Genomic DNA, 23,785 nt, shown 5'->3' on the forward strand with positions numbered 1-23,785 from the left:
TTAATTAGAGGCTTACTGCAATTATGTTTAGAATTTCTTTTGTATGGTATTTTGGCTAATTCCTTTTTATGTTTCATCAATTGAAGGCATCAAGCCCTTTGTGACACTAATGCACTTTGACTCACCGGAGGCCCTTGAAAACAAGTATGGAGGCTTCCTAAATCACACTGTCGCGTAAGTTCCACTCTAACATCTAGTACTGTCCAAGGCTCCATTAGGGTGCGTGCTGGCAGCATTCTCACCGAACAAGAGAATGCATTTTATGATTGGACCCTCCTAAATTGAGCCTTAAGTCCATGGCTCTATCCAACTTGTAATTAGTGTAGTTCATGGTCGCTGATCTGTCATTAATGTGTGCTTTCTCTTTTCAGGAAGGATTTCAGGGACTATGCTGAAATTTGTTTTAAAACATTTGGAGATCGGGTGAAAAATTGGATTACAATCAATGAACCGCTAATTATTGCTAAATTCGGGTATACCATGGGAGTGGCTCCACCAGGCAGATGTTCAGATAGAACAACATGTCCTGAAGGTAATGCGGCCACAGAACCTTACATTGCTGCACATAACCTTCTTCTTGCCCATGCAGCGGCTGCGAAGCTTTACAAAGAGAAGTACCAGGTGACTGAGCCATAGAATGCCCTCCTTCGGTGTATTTTAGGACCATATATCTGCTTTTATATATATGTTTACTTATTGTTTGAATTTGGTTGGCCAGGCAGCACAAGGGGGGCAAATTGGATTGACCCTTGTTGGACAGTATAGTGAGCCCTATTCAAACACATTGCTTGATAGAAATGCAGCAAAAAGATCCATGGATTTCGAGTTGGGATGGTTAGTAAAATAACTTTCTTATGAACAATTTCTCAAGTAATTTATCACTTTCCACTTGACAGTGACACTCACATAAACCAGTGATCGAATGCATTGTTATCTTGTCTGGTGGCTTCCAGGTTTATGGAACCACTGCTGCTAGGACAGTACCCAGTAAGCATGAGAAGATTGGTGAAGGACAGGCTACCACTTTTCACGGCTAAGGAGAAAGAGCTGGTCAAAGGATCTTTTGATTTCATTGGCATCAACTACTATACCTCGAGATATGCTAAGCACATTCCAATTAATCCACAAGCTGCACCAGTGAGCTACTTGGTAGATCAACATGTCAATTCCACAGGTAACGTTAAATTTATCTTTACTGAAATAAACAAGGGCTTTTATTCCTCTGAAGGATGATGCTGTGTTGTTGTGGCAGTGGACAAAGATGGAGTTCTTATTGGTCCAAATGCTGGAGGGAGTGCTTTCATTTACGTTTATCCCCAAGGGCTGTACAAACTTTTGAAGTTTATTACGGAGCACTACAATAAAAACCTTACAATCTACATTACTGAGAATGGTTCGGAAATCTGGCTCCTCCATGCTCCCTTTCTGTTGAATTCTTAGACACTATATTTAGTTATCGCTAATACATCTGCATAACCACTTTGAATAGGTTTTACGGAGAAAAATGACGACAGCATTCCAATTCCTCAGGCATTAAACGATCAAGATAGAATTGAATTTGTTCAGAAACATTTGTTCCAAACACGCAGGGCAATCAAGTGAGCTTTTTTACTGTGTTTATACAAGTATTCATTCTTTTGTATCCTTCACACTAGCTTGGAAAACTGATCAATGTGCTTTATGTTGCCTATTACGCAGCAATGGCATGAATGTCAAAGGATATTTCTATTATAGTTTATTTGACGACTTTGAATGGTCAGAAGGCTTCACCATCCGCTATGGACTTTACTATGTTGATTTCCAGAACCTCAAGCGCATCCCCAAGAAATCTGCTAAATGGTACCATGATTTTGTACAAGGTGACCAAAAATAAGCATGCCAAAGATCGAGTTTACCATGGTTATAGCAAATTTATACTATACATTCGTCAACGAAAAGAGAGAAGGAAGAAAAAGGACTCAGCTTTGTGGTTGATAGCTAGCATCCGTTAGCTCCTTGTATCGGCCTTCCAGTATATATAATTGTGCTGTACGTAATTGTAGATTAACTTCTGCAATTTATGTTGATGGACCGAGAACTGTATCTCACAAACTGCTGTCATTATTGCTTCTGAGCTCAGTTCGAGCCTAAAATTTCGTAGAGATTATAGACATGATCTTGCCTCGAGTTCTTACACTTTCCTTTTGTTAGTACCATTCCATTAGTTGCTATATTTTTCGGCAATGACTGTGTAACTTGCAAAATATATGTATTTAAGAAAAAAAAAACTCTGCTTCTAAATTTCTTGGAAAAGATAGATCAAAGCACAAGTGGAATGATATCATTATACTCGGGATTCTTTGATCAACGTTGGACAAGATGGAAACTGGATCATGCTCTAACAAAATAGCAACGGTTGAATGGCTTAGGCAATCACTGTAAGCCACCATGAAAATAGAATGAACAAAATGCTATACAGGATTTTAGTGTAAAGGAGAAAACAACAAATGCTTTTCAGATGTTTTACAATCAAATACTGAAAATTTGTATATTAGAGTAAACAAATGCTTTTCATTGTTTGACCTAGTAATTCATGTATTTGTATAATATAAAATATGAATAATTCATATATTCGTATTATATTTTACAAGAAAATGATATGTCACAATTTTTATCGGTACGAAAATATAAAATATAATTTTTTATTTTATTAAATCTATTTATGATTTTTTTAAAATTTTAAATTATATTATTTTCACATTTTTTATTCATATAATTATTATATTGTGTCATCACATCGTATTTGATATTGTCAAATATAAATATAAATGTGTGTGTGGGACTCGCTTTATGAGTGTAGAACGAGGCATAAAGTTTACTTTGAATCATAGTATAAGCTTTTCCATGTCATGTGAGAATGTGTAAATATTGATTATATAGAATTTTACGATTGTTAGAATTACCATGGTTTTAATAAATGATGTATTTTGATAAAAAAATTAAATTCATACAATTTTCGCTAGATAACAAAAAAATTAAACAAAATAAAAATAATAAAAAATAAATATCAAAATAATTTATATATAAAGTTGAACCTAGAATAATAAATATACTTATTAATTTTTATACACAATCTAATATCTACTCCATATATTTATATATGTGTATATTATATTATATTACAACATACATGATTATCATATAATAATCATTGATGTAGACACTTACGCGAACAGTTTCTTTTTTCGATATATAAGATAATTCTTAAAACTTCTCATTATGATGACACATAAGATATTTATTAATTTTAATTATTTATAAAAAATATATTTTAAAAATTATTAAATTATCTAAAATTTTAAAATTTAATTAAAAATCAATTTAAATTTTAATAAAATCTTTTTCTCCGACATATCACCTTATCTCAATTTAAAGATAATTTTTTAAAAAAATTATCTTTTTCAATTTATGTGGAGTTAGCATGAGTATTTAAATTTATCATAACTTTTAAAAATATTATTTAATATCTTTAATTTTTTTTATAAATAATCTTTACATTATCTTCATCTTTTAAATATATTTCACAATGAAAATGTGAAAAAATATATATATAAATACTAGAACAACTTTAAGAGAGTTTCTCCTATATATAACCTGATGTCAATTTAAAACCAATTTTAAAGTAATATTTCTTTATCAATATATCTGCAGTTAACATGATTATTTAAATTTATCATAACTTTAAAAAATATTATTTAATATCTTTAATATTTTTTATAAATAATCCCTACATTATCTTCAGCTTTTAAATATATTTCAAAAAAGAATGTGAAAAGAAATTTATAAATACCAAAATAACTTCAAAAAAATTTTTCTTATACATGAAATTTCTCTTGTGCATCACATCATTTCAATTTAAAACCAATTATAAAGTAATTTATTTTTTTAATTATATGCAGTTAATATGAATATTTAAATTTATCACAACTTTTGAAAACATTATTTAATATCTTTAATTTTTTATATATATAATACTTGCATTATCTTCAGCTTTTAAATATATTTGACAAAAAAAATGTGAAAAAATATATATAAATATTAGAACAACTTAAGAAAAGCCTTCATTACTGGTAGTTCTTAGTTATATAGCTTTCTAAATGTCCCACTGAGCTAAACATATTTTTCCTTACTATTAATTTAGTCTCTCTTTCTATTAGTCTATTCTTGCTATAGGAATTAACATGCTTTTTCTCATGATAAGTATTATTTTAGTAAACATACTATTCACTTCATCAGGTAGAATATATATTTTTTTCAAATAAGCTGTAATTTTTTACAAAAACTACAAAAACACATATATTCTTATATTTTACTTGTGTTGTTTGCAGACTTTTTATTTTTTATTTTTTTGTGAATTCTTCACTTAATTAGGTAATATATTTTATCTTTTAATTTATTATTTATTCAATATTTTCCATTCATATGAAATAAAAATGATGCTCTGATTAATTGATATAATTAAGTTATGTGCCTTAAACAGAAACTTATATGCCAGTTGTATATTCAAAGAGTGAATAATTTCTCAACTCATATCCCTATTGTGAAACATATAATATAATTTCAAATTAAGAGATTATTTTTCATAAAAAAAATTAAAAAAAAATAATTTAGGGATTGTCTCATCAGTAGTATTAATTTCAAGTTCATTTATATCTTACTTTAAAAAAATCTCAAAACCATAAAAAATTTCACCAAAATTTCTGAAAAAGAAGATATGAATCTATGATAACTCTACAATTGTGGAATAAAGGATTCCTTATTGCCTTCAACAAAATTTAAAAAGAAAACTTTATTTTTATTATGATTTAATATTTTAATTATATTATTTATTTTTGGGTAACTATTTAAATTCAAATCAAACTCTATCAAAAATTAAAAATTTTACATAAAATTTTAATTTAAATATATTAAATCATAATTTATCTTTTCTTTTCAAATTTAATCATTACTTTACACACACACACACACACACATATATATACTTATATATGTATATATGTGTATGTGTAAACTTAATAAATTTTTATTTACTAAAATTAAAATCTCAAAACAAAAATAATGAGCTTATTAAGTGAGATGTTCACGCTCTAACCGACGTTATTTTATTTGTTATTATTAGATTTTGAAATTGAAGAATACAATTTTTTTTATTTGACGATTATGGTTTATGAGTTTTGACAGGAATGGATAAAAGCTGGAAAAAATAATAATCACATCATACTCATGAACAAATAAATTCATTTTGTGCCTTTATTATTATTTTATTTCTTTTAGTTTTATTTTTTAATTTTAAAAATAAGTTTGTGATGGTGTTGGATTTTTTTTATAATATTGATTTTTTTTATATTTCAATAATGAGAGAAAAATAAGTGCACATTTGGATTGGTTTCAATTAGGTAATATGTATAATTCATTATTTTTTTCATATTCTATTTTTTTTATTTTTTTCCTCTGTTTTTTTCTTCAGACTTTATTTGCATTATATGATATATATATATATATATAGTTAGACTGGATATTTATCATGCATAAGTACAAGAGATCTAAATTATATATATGTTTTTAATTTGTATATTTGGTCAAATCAAAATTTATAAAATATTAAAAATTTTACATAAATTTTAAATTTAAATATATTAAATTATAAATTATCTTTCTTTTTTAATGTAATCATAACTCCAAATATATATAGGCTTAATAAACTTTTATCTTTGTCACATAATTTTATTTAATAAATTATATAAATTTAATATTTTTGGATAACTATTTAAATTCAAATCAAACACTATCAAAAATTAAAAATTTTACATAAAATTTTAATTTAAATATACTAAATCATAATTTATCTTTTCTTTTCAAATTTAATCATAACTCTACATATAGCTATACATATATTTATATATGTGTGTGTGTGTGTATGTGTAAACTTAATAAATTTTTATTTGTCGAAAACAAAATCTCAAAATAAAAATAAAAAACTCATAAAGTGAGAGCATCACCCCCTAACTAATGTTATTAGAACAATAACTACATCATATTCATGAATAAGTAAATTCATTTTATACCTTTATTATTCTTTTATTTCTTTTATTTTTTTAGTTTTAAAAAAAAAAAACTTGTGATGGTGTTGGATTGTTTTTTTTTTCTTTTTTATTTTTGTAATATTGATTTTATTTTTTTGGATTCAATAATGTAAGAAAAGTGAGCCCATATTTGGCTTCGTTTCAACTAATTAATAGGTATAGTTCATTACTTATTTTATATTCTATTTCTTTTTTATTTTTTTTCTCTATTTGTTTGTTTCTTCAATTAAACTTATTATTTGGTTTTATCTGCATTATATGATATATACAATTAACTTTGATTTATTCTAAAAAAAATTGTTTCATATGTTTTTATATAAATAGTTAAACTGGATATTTGTTATGCATAAGTACAAGAGATCTAAATTATATATAATTCTTAATTTGTATATTTGGTTTATGTTCTAATAAAAAACAACTATGGATATTAATGTATATATGTAAAAAAAATAAGGAATAAAAAGCAAATGGTTATGACCAAATTAATAATTATGCTTTGTAGTTCAATCAAATATATTATTATTATTATTATTATTATTATTATTATTATTATTATTATTTTATGTTTTATTTCTGGTTTAGCTTTATAAGATTTAATAATTTATGAATATTTTGCTAATATAAATGTTTTTCACAATTTAATCAAAATGATATATTTTTTATATATTCATATCAACATATATATAATTATTAATCTTGACTATTTTCTTTTTAATAGGCCAAAGTAAAATTTTATTAAAAGTAATGAAATGGTTATAAATATCCAACCACAATTAAGGGTATAATAGAGGGTAGAAAGAATATAAACCTAAAGAAATTTTACCAACATCATTTGAGGAATCTAAAAGCATAGATAATAACATCTCTAACACTCGAAAAACCATATAAACCAACAATAAAAATCTTTATTGTTTAAAACTGAACATTGCTTTTTTAATCGAACAAGAAAAAATGAGGAGCAAAATTTTCATTGTTTAGTAAATGAATTGAAAAAATAATTTTTTATGAAAAAAATTTTATAATTCTTTGAAATTTTGCAAAAGTTTAGACTTTGAAAGAGTATTACAATATGTATAAACTCTTATTTAGTTGTATCTTAACATTTATAAATGTATGATTATATATAAAAAATCAATAAAAAATTTACATAATTTTTTATTAAAGTAATATTAAAAATTAAGATTAAAATTATTTAAATTATGAAAATTAATTCAAAAATTTCATGCATGACACAAGTTAAAAAGTTAATTAGATTATAAAATAATTATTTTCTATCTTCAAATTTTATGGGCATATTATCGTTTAAATTTGATCGTCTTTCTCTCAAGACAAATAGATAATTAATCATTTTCTGATGTAAAATTAAATAATTAATCAACTAAAAAAGCGTTGGCTTTTTCTTTTTATCAAAATTTTTTAGTTCAAACGGATTTGTTTCAACATTCTACCCAAAAGCAAACTCGTAGCTGTCCCTTAATGTAGATCTAGAAATTGAAAAAAACTGAATATAATAGGTAACAAAACGGCCTATTTTGGGGACAAATTTGATAAGAAATTGACGTTCAGATTTTATTTGGATCGTCGATGAAAAAGATTGAAGGTCTAATGTCAAAGAAACGCTAAGATAGTAATTTTTTCCTACCGATCATAATGAACATATGATCAGTGGGAATATTGTTTCATTCAGGGTTATCACATTGATATTCTTAGCCAATAATGAACATTAAATTAGATTTCTTGTTAGATGGTTTTGGTGGGTACTCTTGTATATAAGAAAGAGGCGCAATCCTTGTATTTTTACACATTTAATTTTCACTTCGTAAAATTAAAACCTAAGGCTCAGACACCTTCAAATCTTGTCTTCACGAAGTAGCTGAATCTTTTTCTATACTTGTTAAAGAAACAGCAGAGGCTACAAGGTCAAGAATGTTGCCAATTTCATCACCTGGGAATTCTCAGCAGATTCTGATCAGAATCTCTGCCTTTGTTTTGCTTGTTTGCTTGTCTGCGCATGGCCAAAGTTTGTCCGGCTTTCTTGCTTTTCTTATGGTTTTTGTTTTCACTTGTTTTTTGGCTTGTTTTGTCTCTAACACGCTAAAATTTTGATCTATATGCAGTAACTCAAGCATCCCAGAAAAAGGTAGATTCAGCTTTATCAAACTCTACACAATATTTGAATGTTAAGAGATCCAACTTTCCAAGTGATTTTGTTTTTGGAGCATCGACTGCTGCTGCTCAGGTAAGCTAAATCTGATGTCACTGACTATCAAATGATATATGATGCAATTAAACTGATACAAGTAATAGTATTTCCCTCTTATACCGATAACACAAGTAATTAAACTGAGTGCAGATTGAAGGATCAACGAAATCTGGAGGGAAAGGGCCGAGCGTTTGGGACCAATATGTTCGAAAATTCCCAGGTTGGCAACATGCTTCTTTGTTGTTAATTATACTGTCAGATTACTGGAATTTTGATAGCAGCTAAAAATTTGGATTCTCATTTGAAATATTTATGGTTTTCATGCAGAGAAAATAATAGACAAAAGTACCTTGGAGGTAGCAATCGATTCATACAAGCGCTACAAGGTAACACATCCCTCATCATAGGCTTACATGTTTTCATTTGGTATTTCAGGCTATCAGGATTTGGTTCTGATCACTAGAATTAAGAATCCAGTACTCTATCAACATACTCGCATTTAAAGAAATGGTAAATATATTTGCAGGAGGATGCATTGGCTTTGAAGGACCTTGGACTAGACGCTTATAGATTTTCCATCCCCTGGACCAGGATTTTGCCTGGTAATATTTTCTTCATCAAACTCTTTGTTTCTTGGTTCAAAAGTGAACAAAAAAGGAAAAGCATAGTTGACCACTTTACAATTTTTCTCCTGTAGATGGAACTTTGAGCGGTGGAATAAATCGGGAGGGTATCAACCACTACAACAGTCTCATTGACGAGCTGATTAAACATGGTGATTAATTAGAGGCTTACTGCAATTATGTTTAGAATTTCTTTTGTATGGTATTTTGGCTAATTCCTTTTTATGTTTCATCAATTGAAGGCATCAAGCCCTTTGTGACACTAATGCACTTTGACTCACCGGAGGCCCTTGAAAACAAGTATGGAGGCTTCCTAAATCACACTGTCGCGTAAGTTCCACTCTAACATCTAGTACTGTCCAAGGCTCCATTAGGGTGCGTGCTGGCAGCATTCTCACCGAACAAGAGAATGCATTTTATGATTGGACCCTCCTAAATTGAGCCTTAAGTCCATGGCTCTATCCAACTTGTAATTAGTGTAGTTCATGGTCGCTGATCTGTCATTAATGTGTGCTTTCTCTTTTCAGGAAGGATTTCAGGGACTATGCTGAAATTTGTTTTAAAACATTTGGAGATCGGGTGAAAAATTGGATTACAATCAATGAACCGCTAATTATTGCTAAATTCGGGTATACCATGGGAGTGGCTCCACCAGGCAGATGTTCAGATAGAACAACATGTCCTGAAGGTAATGCGGCCACAGAACCTTACATTGCTGCACATAACCTTCTTCTTGCCCATGCAGCGGCTGCGAAGCTTTACAAAGAGAAGTACCAGGTGACTGAGCCATAGAATGCCCTCCTTCGGTGTATTTTAGGACCATATATCTGCTTTTATATATATGTTTACTTATTGTTTGAATTTGGTTGGCCAGGCAGCACAAGGGGGGCAAATTGGATTGACCCTTGTTGGACAGTATAGTGAGCCCTATTCAAACACATTGCTTGATAGAAATGCAGCAAAAAGATCCATGGATTTCGAGTTGGGATGGTTAGTAAAATAACTTTCTTATGAACAATTTCTCAAGTAATTTATCACTTTCCACTTGACAGTGACACTCACATAAACCAGTGATCGAATGCATTGTTATCTTGTCTGGTGGCTTCCAGGTTTATGGAACCACTGCTGCTAGGACAGTACCCAGTAAGCATGAGAAGATTGGTGAAGGACAGGCTACCACTTTTCACGGCTAAGGAGAAAGAGCTGGTCAAAGGATCTTTTGATTTCATTGGCATCAACTACTATACCTCGAGATATGCTAAGCACATTCCAATTAATCCACAAGCTGCACCAGTGAGCTACTTGGTAGATCAACATGTCAATTCCACAGGTAACGTTAAATTTATCTTTACTGAAATAAACAAGGGCTTTTATTCCTCTGAAGGATGATGCTGTGTTGTTGTGGCAGTGGACAAAGATGGAGTTCTTATTGGTCCAAATGCTGGAGGGAGTGCTTTCATTTACGTTTATCCCCAAGGGCTGTACAAACTTTTGAAGTTTATTACGGAGCACTACAATAAAAACCTTACAATCTACATTACTGAGAATGGTTCGGAAATCTGGCTCCTCCATGCTCCCTTTCTGTTGAATTCTTAGACACTATATTTAGTTATCGCTAATACATCTGCATAACCACTTTGAATAGGTTTTACGGAGAAAAATGACGACAGCATTCCAATTCCTCAGGCATTAAACGATCAAGATAGAATTGAATTTGTTCAGAAACATTTGTTCCAAACACGCAGGGCAATCAAGTGAGCTTTTTTACTGTGTTTATACAAGTATTCATTCTTTTGTATCCTTCACACTAGCTTGGAAAACTGATCAATGTGCTTTATGTTGCCTATTACGCAGCAATGGCATGAATGTCAAAGGATATTTCTATTATAGTTTATTTGACGACTTTGAATGGTCAGAAGGCTTCACCATCCGCTATGGACTTTACTATGTTGATTTCCAGAACCTCAAGCGCATCCCCAAGAAATCTGCTAAATGGTACCATGATTTTGTACAAGGTGACCAAAAATAAGCATGCCAAAGATCGAGTTTACCATGGTTATAGCAAATTTATACTATACATTCGTCAACGAAAAGAGAGAAGGAAGAAAAAGGACTCAGCTTTGTGGTTGATAGCTAGCATCCGTTAGCTCCTTGTATCGGCCTTCCAGTATATATAATTGTGCTGTACGTAATTGTAGATTAACTTCTGCAATTTATGTTGATGGACCGAGAACTGTATCTCACAAACTGCTGTCATTATTGCTTCTGAGCTCAGTTCGAGCCTAAAATTTCGTAGAGATTATAGACATGATCTTGCCTCGAGTTCTTACACTTTCCTTTTGTTAGTACCATTCCATTAGTTGCTATATTTTTCGGCAATGACTGTGTAACTTGCAAAATATATGTATTTAAGAAAAAAAAAACTCTGCTTCTAAATTTCTTGGAAAAGATAGATCAAAGCACAAGTGGAATGATATCATTATACTCGGGATTCTTTGATCAACGTTGGACAAGATGGAAACTGGATCATGCTCTAACAAAATAGCAACGGTTGAATGGCTTAGGCAATCACTGTAAGCCACCATGAAAATAGAATGAACAAAATGCTATACAGGATTTTAGTGTAAAGGAGAAAACAACAAATGCTTTTCAGATGTTTTACAATCAAATACTGAAAATTTGTATATTAGAGTAAACAAATGCTTTTCATTGTTTGACCTAGTAATTCATGTATTTGTATAATATAAAATATGAATAATTCATATATTCGTATTATATTTTACAAGAAAATGATATGTCACAATTTTTATCGGTACGAAAATATAAAATATAATTTTTTATTTTATTAAATCTATTTATGATTTTTTTAAAATTTTAAATTATATTATTTTCACATTTTTTATTCATATAATTATTATATTGTGTCATCACATCGTATTTGATATTGTCAAATATAAATATAAATGTGTGTGTGGGACTCGCTTTATGAGTGTAGAACGAGGCATAAAGTTTACTTTGAATCATAGTATAAGCTTTTCCATGTCATGTGAGAATGTGTAAATATTGATTATATAGAATTTTACGATTGTTAGAATTACCATGGTTTTAATAAATGATGTATTTTGATAAAAAAATTAAATTCATACAATTTTCGCTAGATAACAAAAAAATTAAACAAAATAAAAATAATAAAAAATAAATATCAAAATAATTTATATATAAAGTTGAACCCAGAATAATAAATATACTTATTAATTTTTATACACAATCTAATATCTACTCCATATATTTATATATGTGTATATTATATTATATTACAACATACATGATTATCATATAATAATCATTGATGTAGACACTTACGCGAACAGTTTCTTTTTTCGATATATAAGATAATTCTTAAAACTTCTCATTATGATGACACATAAGATATTTATTAATTTTAATTATTTATAAAAAATATATTTTAAAAATTATTAAATTATCTAAAATTTTAAAATTTAATTAAAAATCAATTTAAATTTTAATAAAATCTTTTTCTCCGACATATCACCTTATCTCAATTTAAAGATAATTTTTTAAAAAAATTATCTTTTTCAATTTATGTGGAGTTAGCATGAGTATTTAAATTTATCATAACTTTTAAAAATATTATTTAATATCTTTAATTTTTTTTATAAATAATCTTTACATTATCTTCATCTTTTAAATATATTTCACAATGAAAATGTGAAAAAATATATATATAAATACTAGAACAACTTTAAGAGAGTTTCTCCTATATATAACCTGATGTCAATTTAAAACCAATTTTAAAGTAATATTTCTTTATCAATATATCTGCAGTTAACATGATTATTTAAATTTATCATAACTTTAAAAAATATTATTTAATATCTTTAATATTTTTTATAAATAATCCCTACATTATCTTCAGCTTTTAAATATATTTCAAAAAAGAATGTGAAAAGAAATTTATAAATACCAAAATAACTTCAAAAAAATTTTTCTTATACATGAAATTTCTCTTGTGCATCACATCATTTCAATTTAAAACCAATTATAAAGTAATTTATTTTTTTAATTATATGCAGTTAATATGAATATTTAAATTTATCACAACTTTTGAAAACATTATTTAATATCTTTAATTTTTTATATATATAATACTTGCATTATCTTCAGCTTTTAAATATATTTGACAAAAAAAATGTGAAAAAATATATATAAATATTAGAACAACTTAAGAAAAGCCTTCATTACTGGTAGTTCTTAGTTATATAGCTTTCTAAATGTCCCACTGAGCTAAACATATTTTTCCTTACTATTAATTTAGTCTCTCTTTCTATTAGTCTATTCTTGCTATAGGAATTAACATGCTTTTTCTCATGATAAGTACTATTTTAGTAAACATACTATTCACTTCATCAGGTAGAATATATATTTTTTTCAAATAAGCTGTAATTTTTTACAAAAACTACAAAAACACATATATTCTTATATTTTACTTGTGTTGTTTGCAGACTTTTTATTTTTTATTTTTTTGTGAATTCTTCACTTAATTAGGTAATATATTTTATCTTTTAATTTATTATTTATTCAATATTTTCCATTCATATGAAATAAAAATGATGCTCTGATTAATTGATATAATTAAGTTATGTGCCTTAAACAGAAACTTATATGCCAGTTGTATATTCAAAGAGTGAATAATTTCTCAACTCATATCCCTATTGTGAAACATATAATATAATTTCAAATTAAGAGATTATTTTTCATAAAAAAAATTAAAAAAAAATAATTTAGGGATTGTCTCATCAGTAGTATTAATTTCAAGTTCATTTATATCTTACTTTAAAAAAATCTCAAAACCATAAAAAATTTCACCAAAATTTCTGAAAAAGAAGATATGAATCTATGATAACTCTACAATTGTGGAATAAAGGATTCCTTATTGCCTTCAACAAAATTTAAAAAGAAAACTTTATTTTTATTATGATTTAATATTTTAATTATATTATTTATTTTTGGGTAACTATTTAAATTCAAATCAAACTCTATCAAAAATTAAAAATTTTACATAAAATTTTAATTTAAATATATTAAATCATAATTTATCTTTTCTTTTCAAATTTAATCATTACTTTACACACACACACACACACACATATATATACTTATATATGTATATATGTGTATGTGTAAACTTAATAAATTTTTATTTACTAAAATTAAAATCTCAAAACAAAAATAATGAGCTTATTAAGTGAGATGTTCACGCTCTAACCGACGTTATTTTATTTGTTATTATTAGATTTTGAAATTGAAGAATACAATTTTTTTTATTTGACGATTATGGTTTATGAGTTTTGACAGGAATGGATAAAAGCTGGAAAAAATAATAATCACATCATACTCATGAACAAATAAATTCATTTTGTGCCTTTATTATTATTTTATTTCTTTTAGTTTTATTTTTTAATTTTAAAAATAAGTTTGTGATGGTGTTGGATTTTTTTTATAATATTGATTTTTTTTATATTTCAATAATGAGAGAAAAATAAGTGCACATTTGGATTGGTTTCAATTAGGTAATATGTATAATTCATTATTTTTTTCATATTCTATTTTTTTTATTTTTTTCCTCTGTTTTTTTCTTCAGACTTTATTTGCATTATATGATATATATATATATATATATAGTTAGACTGGATATTTATCATGCATAAGTACAAGAGATCTAAATTATATATATGTTTTTAATTTGTATATTTGGTCAAATCAAAATTTATAAAATATTAAAAATTTTACATAAATTTTAAATTTAAATATATTAAATTATAAATTATCTTTCTTTTTTAATGTAATCATAACTCCAAATATATATAGGCTTAATAAACTTTTATCTTTGTCACATAATTTTATTTAATAAATTATATAAATTTAATATTTTTGGATAACTATTTAAATTCAAATCAAACACTATCAAAAATTAAAAATTTTACATAAAATTTTAATTTAAATATACTAAATCATAATTTATCTTTTCTTTTCAAATTTAATCATAACTCTACATATAGCTATACATATATTTATATATGTGTGTGTGTGTGTATGTGTAAACTTAATAAATTTTTATTTGTCGAAAACAAAATCTCAAAATAAAAATAAAAAACTCATAAAGTGAGAGCATCACCCCCTAACTAATGTTATTAGAACAATAACTACATCATATTCATGAATAAGTAAATTCATTTTATACCTTTATTATTCTTTTATTTCTTTTATTTTTTTAGTTTTAAAAAAAAAAAACTTGTGATGGTGTTGGATTGTTTTTTTTTTCTTTTTTATTTTTGTAATATTGATTTTATTTTTTTGGATTCAATAATGTAAGAAAAGTGAGCCCATATTTGGCTTCGTTTCAACTAATTAATAGGTATAGTTCATTACTTATTTTATATTCTATTTCTTTTTTATTTTTTTTTCTCTATTTGTTTGTTTCTTCAATTAAACTTATTATTTGGTTTTATCTGCATTATATGATATATACAATTAACTTTGATTTATTCTAAAAAAAATTGTTTCATATGTTTTTATATAAATAGTTAAACTGGATATTTGTTATGCATAAGTACAAGAGATCTAAATTATATATAATTCTTAATTTGTATATTTGGTTTATGTTCTAATAAAAAACAACTATGGATATTAATGTATATATGTAAAAAAAATAAGGAATAAAAAGCAAATGGTTATGACCAAATTAATAATTATGCTTTGTAGTTCAATCAAATATATTATTATTATTATTATTATTATTATTATTATTATTATTATTATTATTATTTTATGTTTTATTTCTGGTTTAGCTTTATAAGATTTAATAATTTATGAATATTTTGCTAATATAAATGTTTTTCACAATTTAATCAAAATGATATATTTTTTATATATTCATATCAACATATATATAATTATTAATCTTGACTATTTTCTTTTTAATAGGCCAAAGTAAAATTTTATTAAAAGTAATGAAATGGTTATAAATATCCAACCACAATTAAGGGTATAATAGAGGGTAGAAAGAATATAAACCTAAAGAAATTTTACCAACATCATTTGAGGAATCTAAAAGCATAGATAATAACATCTCTAACACTCGAAAAACCATATAAACCAACAATAAAAATCTTTATTGTTTAAAACTGAACATTGCTTTTTTAATCGAACAAGAAAAAATGAGGAGCAAAATTTTCATTGTTTAGTAAATGAATTGAAAAAATAATTTTTTATGAAAAAAATTTTATAATTCTTTGAAATTTTGCAAAAGTTTAGACTTTGAAAGAGTATTACAATATGTATAAACTCTTATTTAGTTGTATCTTAACATTTATAAATGTATGATTATATATAAAAAATCAATAAAAAATTTACATAATTTTTTATTAAAGTAATATTAAAAATTAAGATTAAAATTATTTAAATTATGAAAATTAATTCAAAAATTTCATGCATGACACAAGTTAAAAAGTTAATTAGATTATAAAATAATTATTTTCTATCTTCAAATTTTATGGGCATATTATCGTTTAAATTTGATCGTCTTTCTCTCAAGACAAATAGATAATTAATCATTTTCTGATGTAAAATTAAATAATTAATCAACTAAAAAAGCGTTGGCTTTTTCTTTTTATCAAAATTTTTTAGTTCAAACGGATTTGTTTCAACATTCTACCCAAAAGCAAACTCGTAGCTGTCCCTTAATGTAGATCTAGAAATTGAAAAAAACTGAATATAATAGGTAACAAAACGGCCTATTTTGGGGACAAATTTGATAAGAAATTGACGTTCAGATTTTATTTGGATCGTCGATGAAAAAGATTGAAGGTCTAATGTCAAAGAAACGCTAAGATAGTAATTTTTTCCTACCGATCATAATGAACATATGATCAGTGGGAATATTGTTTCATTCAGGGTTATCACATTGATATTCTTAGCCAATAATGAACATTAAATTAGATTTCTTGTTAGATGGTTTTGGTGGGTACTCTTGTATATAAGAAAGAGGCGCAATCCTTGTATTTTTACACATTTAATTTTCACTTCGTAAAATTAAAACCTAAGGCTCAGACACCTTCAAATCTTGTCTTCACGAAGTAGCTGAATCTTTTTCTATACTTGTTAAAGAAACAGCAGAGGCTACAAGGTCAAGAATGTTGCCAATTTCATCACCTGGGAATTCTCAGCAGATTCTGATCAGAATCTCTGCCTTTGTTTTGCTTGTTTGCTTGTCTGCGCATGGCCAAAGTTTGTCCGGCTTTCTTGCTTTTCTTATGGTTTTTGTTTTCACTTGTTTTTTGGCTTGTTTTGTCTCTAACACGCTAAAATTTTGATCTATATGCAGTAACTCAAGCATCCCAGAAAAAGGTAGATTCAGCTTTATCAAACTCTACACAATATTTGAATGTTAAGAGATCCAACTTTCCAAGTGATTTTGTTTTTGGAGCATCGACTGCTGCTGCTCAGGTAAGCTAAATCTGATGTCACTGACTATCAAATGATATATGATGCAATTAAACTGATACAAGTAATAGTATTTCCCTCTTATACCGATAACACAAGTAATTAAACTGAGTGCAGATTGAAGGATCAACGAAATCTGGAGGGAAAGGGCCGAGCGTTTGGGACCAATATGTTCGAAAATTCCCAGGTTGGCAACATGCTTCTTTGTTGTTAATTATACTGTCAGATTACTGGAATTTTGATAGCAGCTAAAAATTTGGATTCTCATTTGAAATATTTATGGTTTTCATGCAGAGAAAATAATAGACAAAAGTACCTTGGAGGTAGCAATCGATTCATACAAGCGCTACAAGGTAACACATCCCTCATCATAGGCTTACATGTTTTCATTTGGTATTTCAGGCTATCAGGATTTGGTTCTGATCACTAGAATTAAGAATCCAGTACTCTATCAACATACTCGCATTTAAAGAAATGGTAAATATATTTGCAGGAGGATGCATTGGCTTTGAAGGACCTTGGACTAGACGCTTATAGATTTTCCATCCCCTGGACCAGGATTTTGCCTGGTAATATTTTCTTCATCAAACTCTTTGTTTCTTGGTTCAAAAGTGAACAAAAAAGGAAAAGCATAGTTGACCACTTTACAATTTTTCTCCTGTAGATGGAACTTTGAGCGGTGGAATAAATCGGGAGGGTATCAACCACTACAACAGTCTCATTGACGAGCTGATTAAACATGGTGATTAATTAGAGGCTTACTGCAATTATGTTTAGAATTTCTTTTGTATGGTATTTTGGCTAATTCCTTTTTATGTTTCATCAATTGAAGGCATCAAGCCCTTTGTGACACTAATGCACTTTGACTCACCGGAGGCCCTTGAAAACAAGTATGGAGGCTTCCTAAATCACACTGTCGCGTAAGTTCCACTCTAACATCTAGTACTGTCCAAGGCTCCATTAGGGTGCGTGCTGGCAGCATTCTCACCGAACAAGAGAATGCATTTTATGATTGGACCCTCCTAAATTGAGCCTTAAGTCCATGGCTCTATCCAACTTGTAATTAGTGTAGTTCATGGTCGCTGATCTGTCATTAATGTGTGCTTTCTCTTTTCAGGAAGGATTTCAGGGACTATGCTGAAATTTGTTTTAAAACATTTGGAGATCGGGTGAAAAATTGGATTACAATCAATGAACCGCTAATTATTGCTAAATTCGGGTATACCATGGGAGTGGCTCCACCAGGCAGATGTTCAGATAGAACAACATGTCCTGAAGGTAATGCGGCCACAGAACCTTACATTGCTGCACATAACCTTCTTCTTGCCCATGCAGCGGCTGCGAAGCTTTACAAAGAGAAGTACCAGGTGACTGAGCCATAGAATGCCCTCCTTCGGTGTATTTTAGGACCATATATCTGCTTTTATATATATGTTTACTTATTGTTTGAATTTGGTTGGCCAGGCAGCACAAGGGGGGCAAATTGGATTGACCCTTGTTGGACAGTATAGTGAGCCCTATTCAAACACATTGCTTGATAGAAATGCAGCAAAAAGATCCATGGATTTCGAGTTGGGATGGTTAGTAAAATAACTTTCTTATGAACAATTTCTCAAGTAATTTATCACTTTCCACTTGACAGTGACACTCACATAAACCAGTGATCGAATGCATTGTTATCTTGTCTGGTGGCTTCCAGGTTTATGGAACCACTGCTGCTAGGACAGTACCCAGTAAGCATGAGAAGATTGGTGAAGGACAGGCTACCACTTTTCACGGCTAAGGAGAAAGAGCTGGTCAAAGGATCTTTTGATTTCATTGGCATCAACTACTATACCTCGAGATATGCTAAGCACATTCCAATTAATCCACAAGCTGCACCAGTGAGCTACTTGGTAGATCAACATGTCAATTCCACAGGTAACGTTAAATTTATCTTTACTGAAATAAACAAGGGCTTTTATTCCTCTGAAGGATGATGCTGTGTTGTTGTGGCAGTGGACAAAGATGGAGTTCTTATTGGTCCAAATGCTGGAGGGAGTGCTTTCATTTACGTTTATCCCCAAGGGCTGTACAAACTTTTGAAGTTTATTACGGAGCACTACAATAAAAACCTTACAATCTACATTACTGAGAATGGTTCGGAAATCTGGCTCCTCCATGCTCCCTTTCTGTTGAATTCTTAGACACTATATTTAGTTATCGCTAATACATCTGCATAACCACTTTGAATAGGTTTTACGGAGAAAAATGACGACAGCATTCCAATTCCTCAGGCATTAAACGATCAAGATAGAATTGAATTTGTTCAGAAACATTTGTTCCAAACACGCAGGGCAATCAAGTGAGCTTTTTTACTGTGTTTATACAAGTATTCATTCTTTTGTATCCTTCACACTAGCTTGGAAAACTGATCAATGTGCTTTATGTTGCCTATTACGCAGCAATGGCATGAATGTCAAAGGATATTTCTATTATAGTTTATTTGACGACTTTGAATGGTCAGAAGGCTTCACCATCCGCTATGGACTTTACTATGTTGATTTCCAGAACCTCAAGCGCATCCCCAAGAAATCTGCTAAATGGTACCATGATTTTGTACAAGGTGACCAAAAATAAGCATGCCAAAGATCGAGTTTACCATGGTTATAGCAAATTTATACTATACATTCGTCAACGAAAAGAGAGAAGGAAGAAAAAGGACTCAGCTTTGTGGTTGATAGCTAGCATCCGTTAGCTCCTTGTATCGGCCTTCCAGTATATATAATTGTGCTGTACGTAATTGTAGATTAACTTCTGCAATTTATGTTGATGGACCGAGAACTGTATCTCACAAACTGCTGTCATTATTGCTTCTGAGCTCAGTTCGAGCCTAAAATTTCGTAGAGATTATAGACATGATCTTGCCTCGAGTTCTTACACTTTCCTTTTGTTAGTACCATTCCATTAGTTGCTATATTTTTCGGCAATGACTGTGTAACTTGCAAAATATATGTATTTAAGAAAAAAAAAACTCTGCTTCTAAATTTCTTGGAAAAGATAGATCAAAGCACAAGTGGAATGATATCATTATACTCGGGATTCTTTGATCAACGTTGGACAAGATGGAAACTGGATCATGCTCTAACAAAATAGCAACGGTTGAATGGCTTAGGCAATCACTGTAAGCCACCATGAAAATAGAATGAACAAAATGCTATACAGGATTTTAGTGTAAAGGAGAAAACAACAAATGCTTTTCAGATGTTTTACAATCAAATACTGAAAATTTGTATATTAGAGTAAACAAATGCTTTTCATTGTTTGACCTAGTAATTCATGTATTTGTATAATATAAAATATGAATAATTCATATATTCGTATTATATTTTACAAGAAAATGATATGTCACAATTTTTATCGGTACGAAAATATAAAATATAATTTTTTATTTTATTAAATCTATTTATGATTTTTTTAAAATTTTAAATTATATTATTTTCACATTTTTTATTCATATAATTATTATATTGTGTCATCACATCGTATTTGATATTGTCAAATATAAATATAAATGTGTGTGTGGGACTCGCTTTATGAGTGTAGAACGAGGCATAAAGTTTACTTTGAATCATAGTATAAGCTTTTCCATGTCATGTGAGAATGTGTAAATATTGATTATATAGAATTTTACGATTGTTAGAATTACCATGGTTTTAATAAATGATGTATTTTGATAAAAAAATTAAATTCATACAATTTTCGCTAGATAACAAAAAAATTAAACAAAATAAAAATAATAAAAAATAAATATCAAAATAATTTATATATAAAGTTGAACCCAGAATAATAAATATACTTATTAATTTTTATACACAATCTAATATCTACTCCATATATTTATATATGTGTATATTATATTATATTACAACATACATGATTATCATATAATAATCATTGATGTAGACACTTACGCGAACAGTTTCTTTTTTCGATATATAAGATAATTCTTAAAACTTCTCATTATGATGACACATAAGATATTTATTAATTTTAATTATTTATAAAAAATATATTTTAAAAATTATTAAATTATCTAAAATTTTAAAATTTAATTAAAAATCAATTTAAATTTTAATAAAATCTTTTTCTCCGACATATCACCTTATCTCAATTTAAAGATAATTTTTTAAAAAAATTATCTTTTTCAATTTATGTGGAGTTAGCATGAGTATTTAAATTTATCATAACTTTTAAAAATATTATTTAATATCTTTAATTTTTTTTATAAATAATCTTTACATTATCTTCATCTTTTAAATATATTTCACAATGAAAATGTGAAAAAATATATATATAAATACTAGAACAACTTTAAGAGAGTTTCTCCTATATATAACCTGATGTCAATTTAAAACCAATTTTAAAGTAATATTTCTTTATCAATATATCTGCAGTTAACATGATTATTTAAATTTATCATAACTTTAAAAAATATTATTTAATATCTTTAATATTTTTTATAAATAATCCCTACATTATCTTCAGCTTTTAAATATATTTCAAAAAAGAATGTGAAAAGAAATTTATAAATACCAAAATAACTTCAAAAAAATTTTTCTTATACATGAAATTTCTCTTGTGCATCACATCATTTCAATTTAAAACCAATTATAAAGTAATTTATTTTTTTAATTATATGCAGTTAATATGAATATTTAAATTTATCACAACTTTTGAAAACATTATTTAATATCTTTAATTTTTTATATATATAATACTTGCATTATCTTCAGCTTTTAAATATATTTGACAAAAAAAATGTGAAAAAATATATATAAATATTAGAACAACTTAAGAAAAGCCTTCATTACTGGTAGTTCTTAGTTATATAGCTTTCTAAATGTCCCACTGAGCTAAACATATTTTTCCTTACTATTAATTTAGTCTCTCTTTCTATTAGTCTATTCTTGCTATAGGAATTAACATGCTTTTTCTCATGATAAGTATTATTTTAGTAAACATACTATTCACTTCATCAGGTAGAATATATATTTTTTTCAAATAAGCTGTAATTTTTTACAAAAACTACAAAAACACATATATTCTTATATTTTACTTGTGTTGTTTGCAGACTTTTTATTTTTTATTTTTTTGTGAATTCTTCACTTAATTAGGTAATATATTTTATCTTTTAATTTATTATTTATTCAATATTTTCCATTCATATGAAATAAAAATGATGCTCTGATTAATTGATATAATTAAGTTATGTGCCTTAAACAGAAACTTATATGCCAGTTGTATATTCAAAGAGTGAATAATTTCTCAACTCATATCCCTATTGTGAAACATATAATATAATTTCAAATTAAGAGATTATTTTTCATAAAAAAAATTAAAAAAAAATAATTTAGGGATTGTCTCATCAGTAGTATTAATTTCAAGTTCATTTATATCTTACTTTAAAAAAATCTCAAAACCATAAAAAATTTCACCAAAATTTCTGAAAAAGAAGATATGAATCTATGATAACTCTACAATTGTGGAATAAAGGATTCCTTATTGCCTTCAACAAAATTTAAAAAGAAAACTTTATTTTTATTATGATTTAATATTTTAATTATATTATTTATTTTTGGGTAACTATTTAAATTCAAATCAAACTCTATCAAAAATTAAAAATTTTACATAAAATTTTAATTTAAATATATTAAATCATAATTTATCTTTTCTTTTCAAATTTAATCATTACTTTACACACACACACACACACACACATATATATACTTATATATGTATATATGTGTATGTGTAAACTTAATAAATTTTTATTTACTAAAATTAAAATCTCAAAACAAAAATAATGAGCTTATTAAGTGAGATGTTCACGCTCTAACCGACGTTATTTTATTTGTTATTATTAGATTTTGAAATTGAAGAATACAATTTTTTTTATTTGACGATTATGGTTTATGAGTTTTGACAGGAATGGATAAAAGCTGGAAAAAATAATAATCACATCATACTCATGAACAAATAAATTCATTTTGTGCCTTTATTATTATTTTATTTCTTTTAGTTTTATTTTTTAATTTTAAAAATAAGTTTGTGATGGTGTTGGATTTTTTTTATAATATTGATTTTTTTTATATTTCAATAATGAGAGAAAAATAAGTGCACATTTGGATTGGTTTCAATTAGGTAATATGTATAATTCATTATTTTTTTCATATTCTATTTTTTTTATTTTTTTCCTCTGTTTTTTTCTTCAGACTTTATTTGCATTATATGATATATATATATATATATATATAGTTAGACTGGATATTTAT

General features: G+C 27.3%; 5 protein-coding genes across 5 annotated transcripts; all 5 read left to right on the forward strand.

Annotated features, from left to right (window-relative positions):
• Positions 1-203: 203 nt before the first annotated feature.
• Positions 204-2,505, forward strand: LOC149514147 (beta-glucosidase 13-like). The gene is made up of 3 exons (XM_089745842.1): positions 204-834; positions 954-1,174; positions 1,253-2,505. Exons 1-3 carry the CDS (start codon positions 686-688, stop codon positions 1,438-1,440), a joined length of 558 nt encoding a protein of 185 aa, XP_089601968.1. The 5' UTR covers positions 204-685; the 3' UTR covers positions 1,441-2,505.
• Positions 2,506-8,048: 5,543 nt separating this feature from the next.
• On the forward strand, positions 8,049-9,740 carry LOC149514148 (beta-glucosidase 24-like). The gene is made up of 8 exons (XM_089745768.1): positions 8,049-8,142; positions 8,240-8,361; positions 8,476-8,545; positions 8,653-8,711; positions 8,852-8,927; positions 9,023-9,100; positions 9,191-9,278; positions 9,476-9,740. The coding sequence occupies exons 1-8, from the start codon at positions 8,049-8,051 to the stop codon at positions 9,738-9,740; spliced, it is 852 nt and encodes a 283-aa protein (XP_089601894.1).
• Positions 9,308-11,609, forward strand: LOC149514149 (beta-glucosidase 13-like). The gene is made up of 3 exons (XM_089745843.1): positions 9,308-9,938; positions 10,058-10,278; positions 10,357-11,609. The coding sequence occupies exons 1-3, from the start codon at positions 9,790-9,792 to the stop codon at positions 10,542-10,544; spliced, it is 558 nt and encodes a 185-aa protein (XP_089601969.1). The 5' UTR covers positions 9,308-9,789; the 3' UTR covers positions 10,545-11,609.
• A 5,552-nt stretch (positions 11,610-17,161) lies between these two features.
• LOC111284861 (beta-glucosidase 24-like) lies at positions 17,162-18,853 on the forward strand. The gene is made up of 8 exons (XM_089745769.1): positions 17,162-17,255; positions 17,353-17,474; positions 17,589-17,658; positions 17,766-17,824; positions 17,965-18,040; positions 18,136-18,213; positions 18,304-18,391; positions 18,589-18,853. The coding sequence occupies exons 1-8, from the start codon at positions 17,162-17,164 to the stop codon at positions 18,851-18,853; spliced, it is 852 nt and encodes a 283-aa protein (XP_089601895.1).
• LOC149514150 (beta-glucosidase 13-like) lies at positions 18,421-20,722 on the forward strand. Its single transcript, XM_089745844.1, has 3 exons — positions 18,421-19,051; positions 19,171-19,391; positions 19,470-20,722. The coding sequence occupies exons 1-3, from the start codon at positions 18,903-18,905 to the stop codon at positions 19,655-19,657; spliced, it is 558 nt and encodes a 185-aa protein (XP_089601970.1). The 5' UTR covers positions 18,421-18,902; the 3' UTR covers positions 19,658-20,722.
• The last annotated feature ends 3,063 nt before the right edge of the window (positions 20,723-23,785 follow it).

The sequence above is a fragment of the Durio zibethinus genome, chromosome 17 (genome assembly GCF_047325235.1).
Source record: "Durio zibethinus cultivar Kanyao isolate XHJ-2024 chromosome 17, ASM4732523v1, whole genome shotgun sequence".
NCBI classification, from domain to species: Eukaryota; Viridiplantae; Streptophyta; class Magnoliopsida; order Malvales; family Malvaceae; genus Durio; species Durio zibethinus.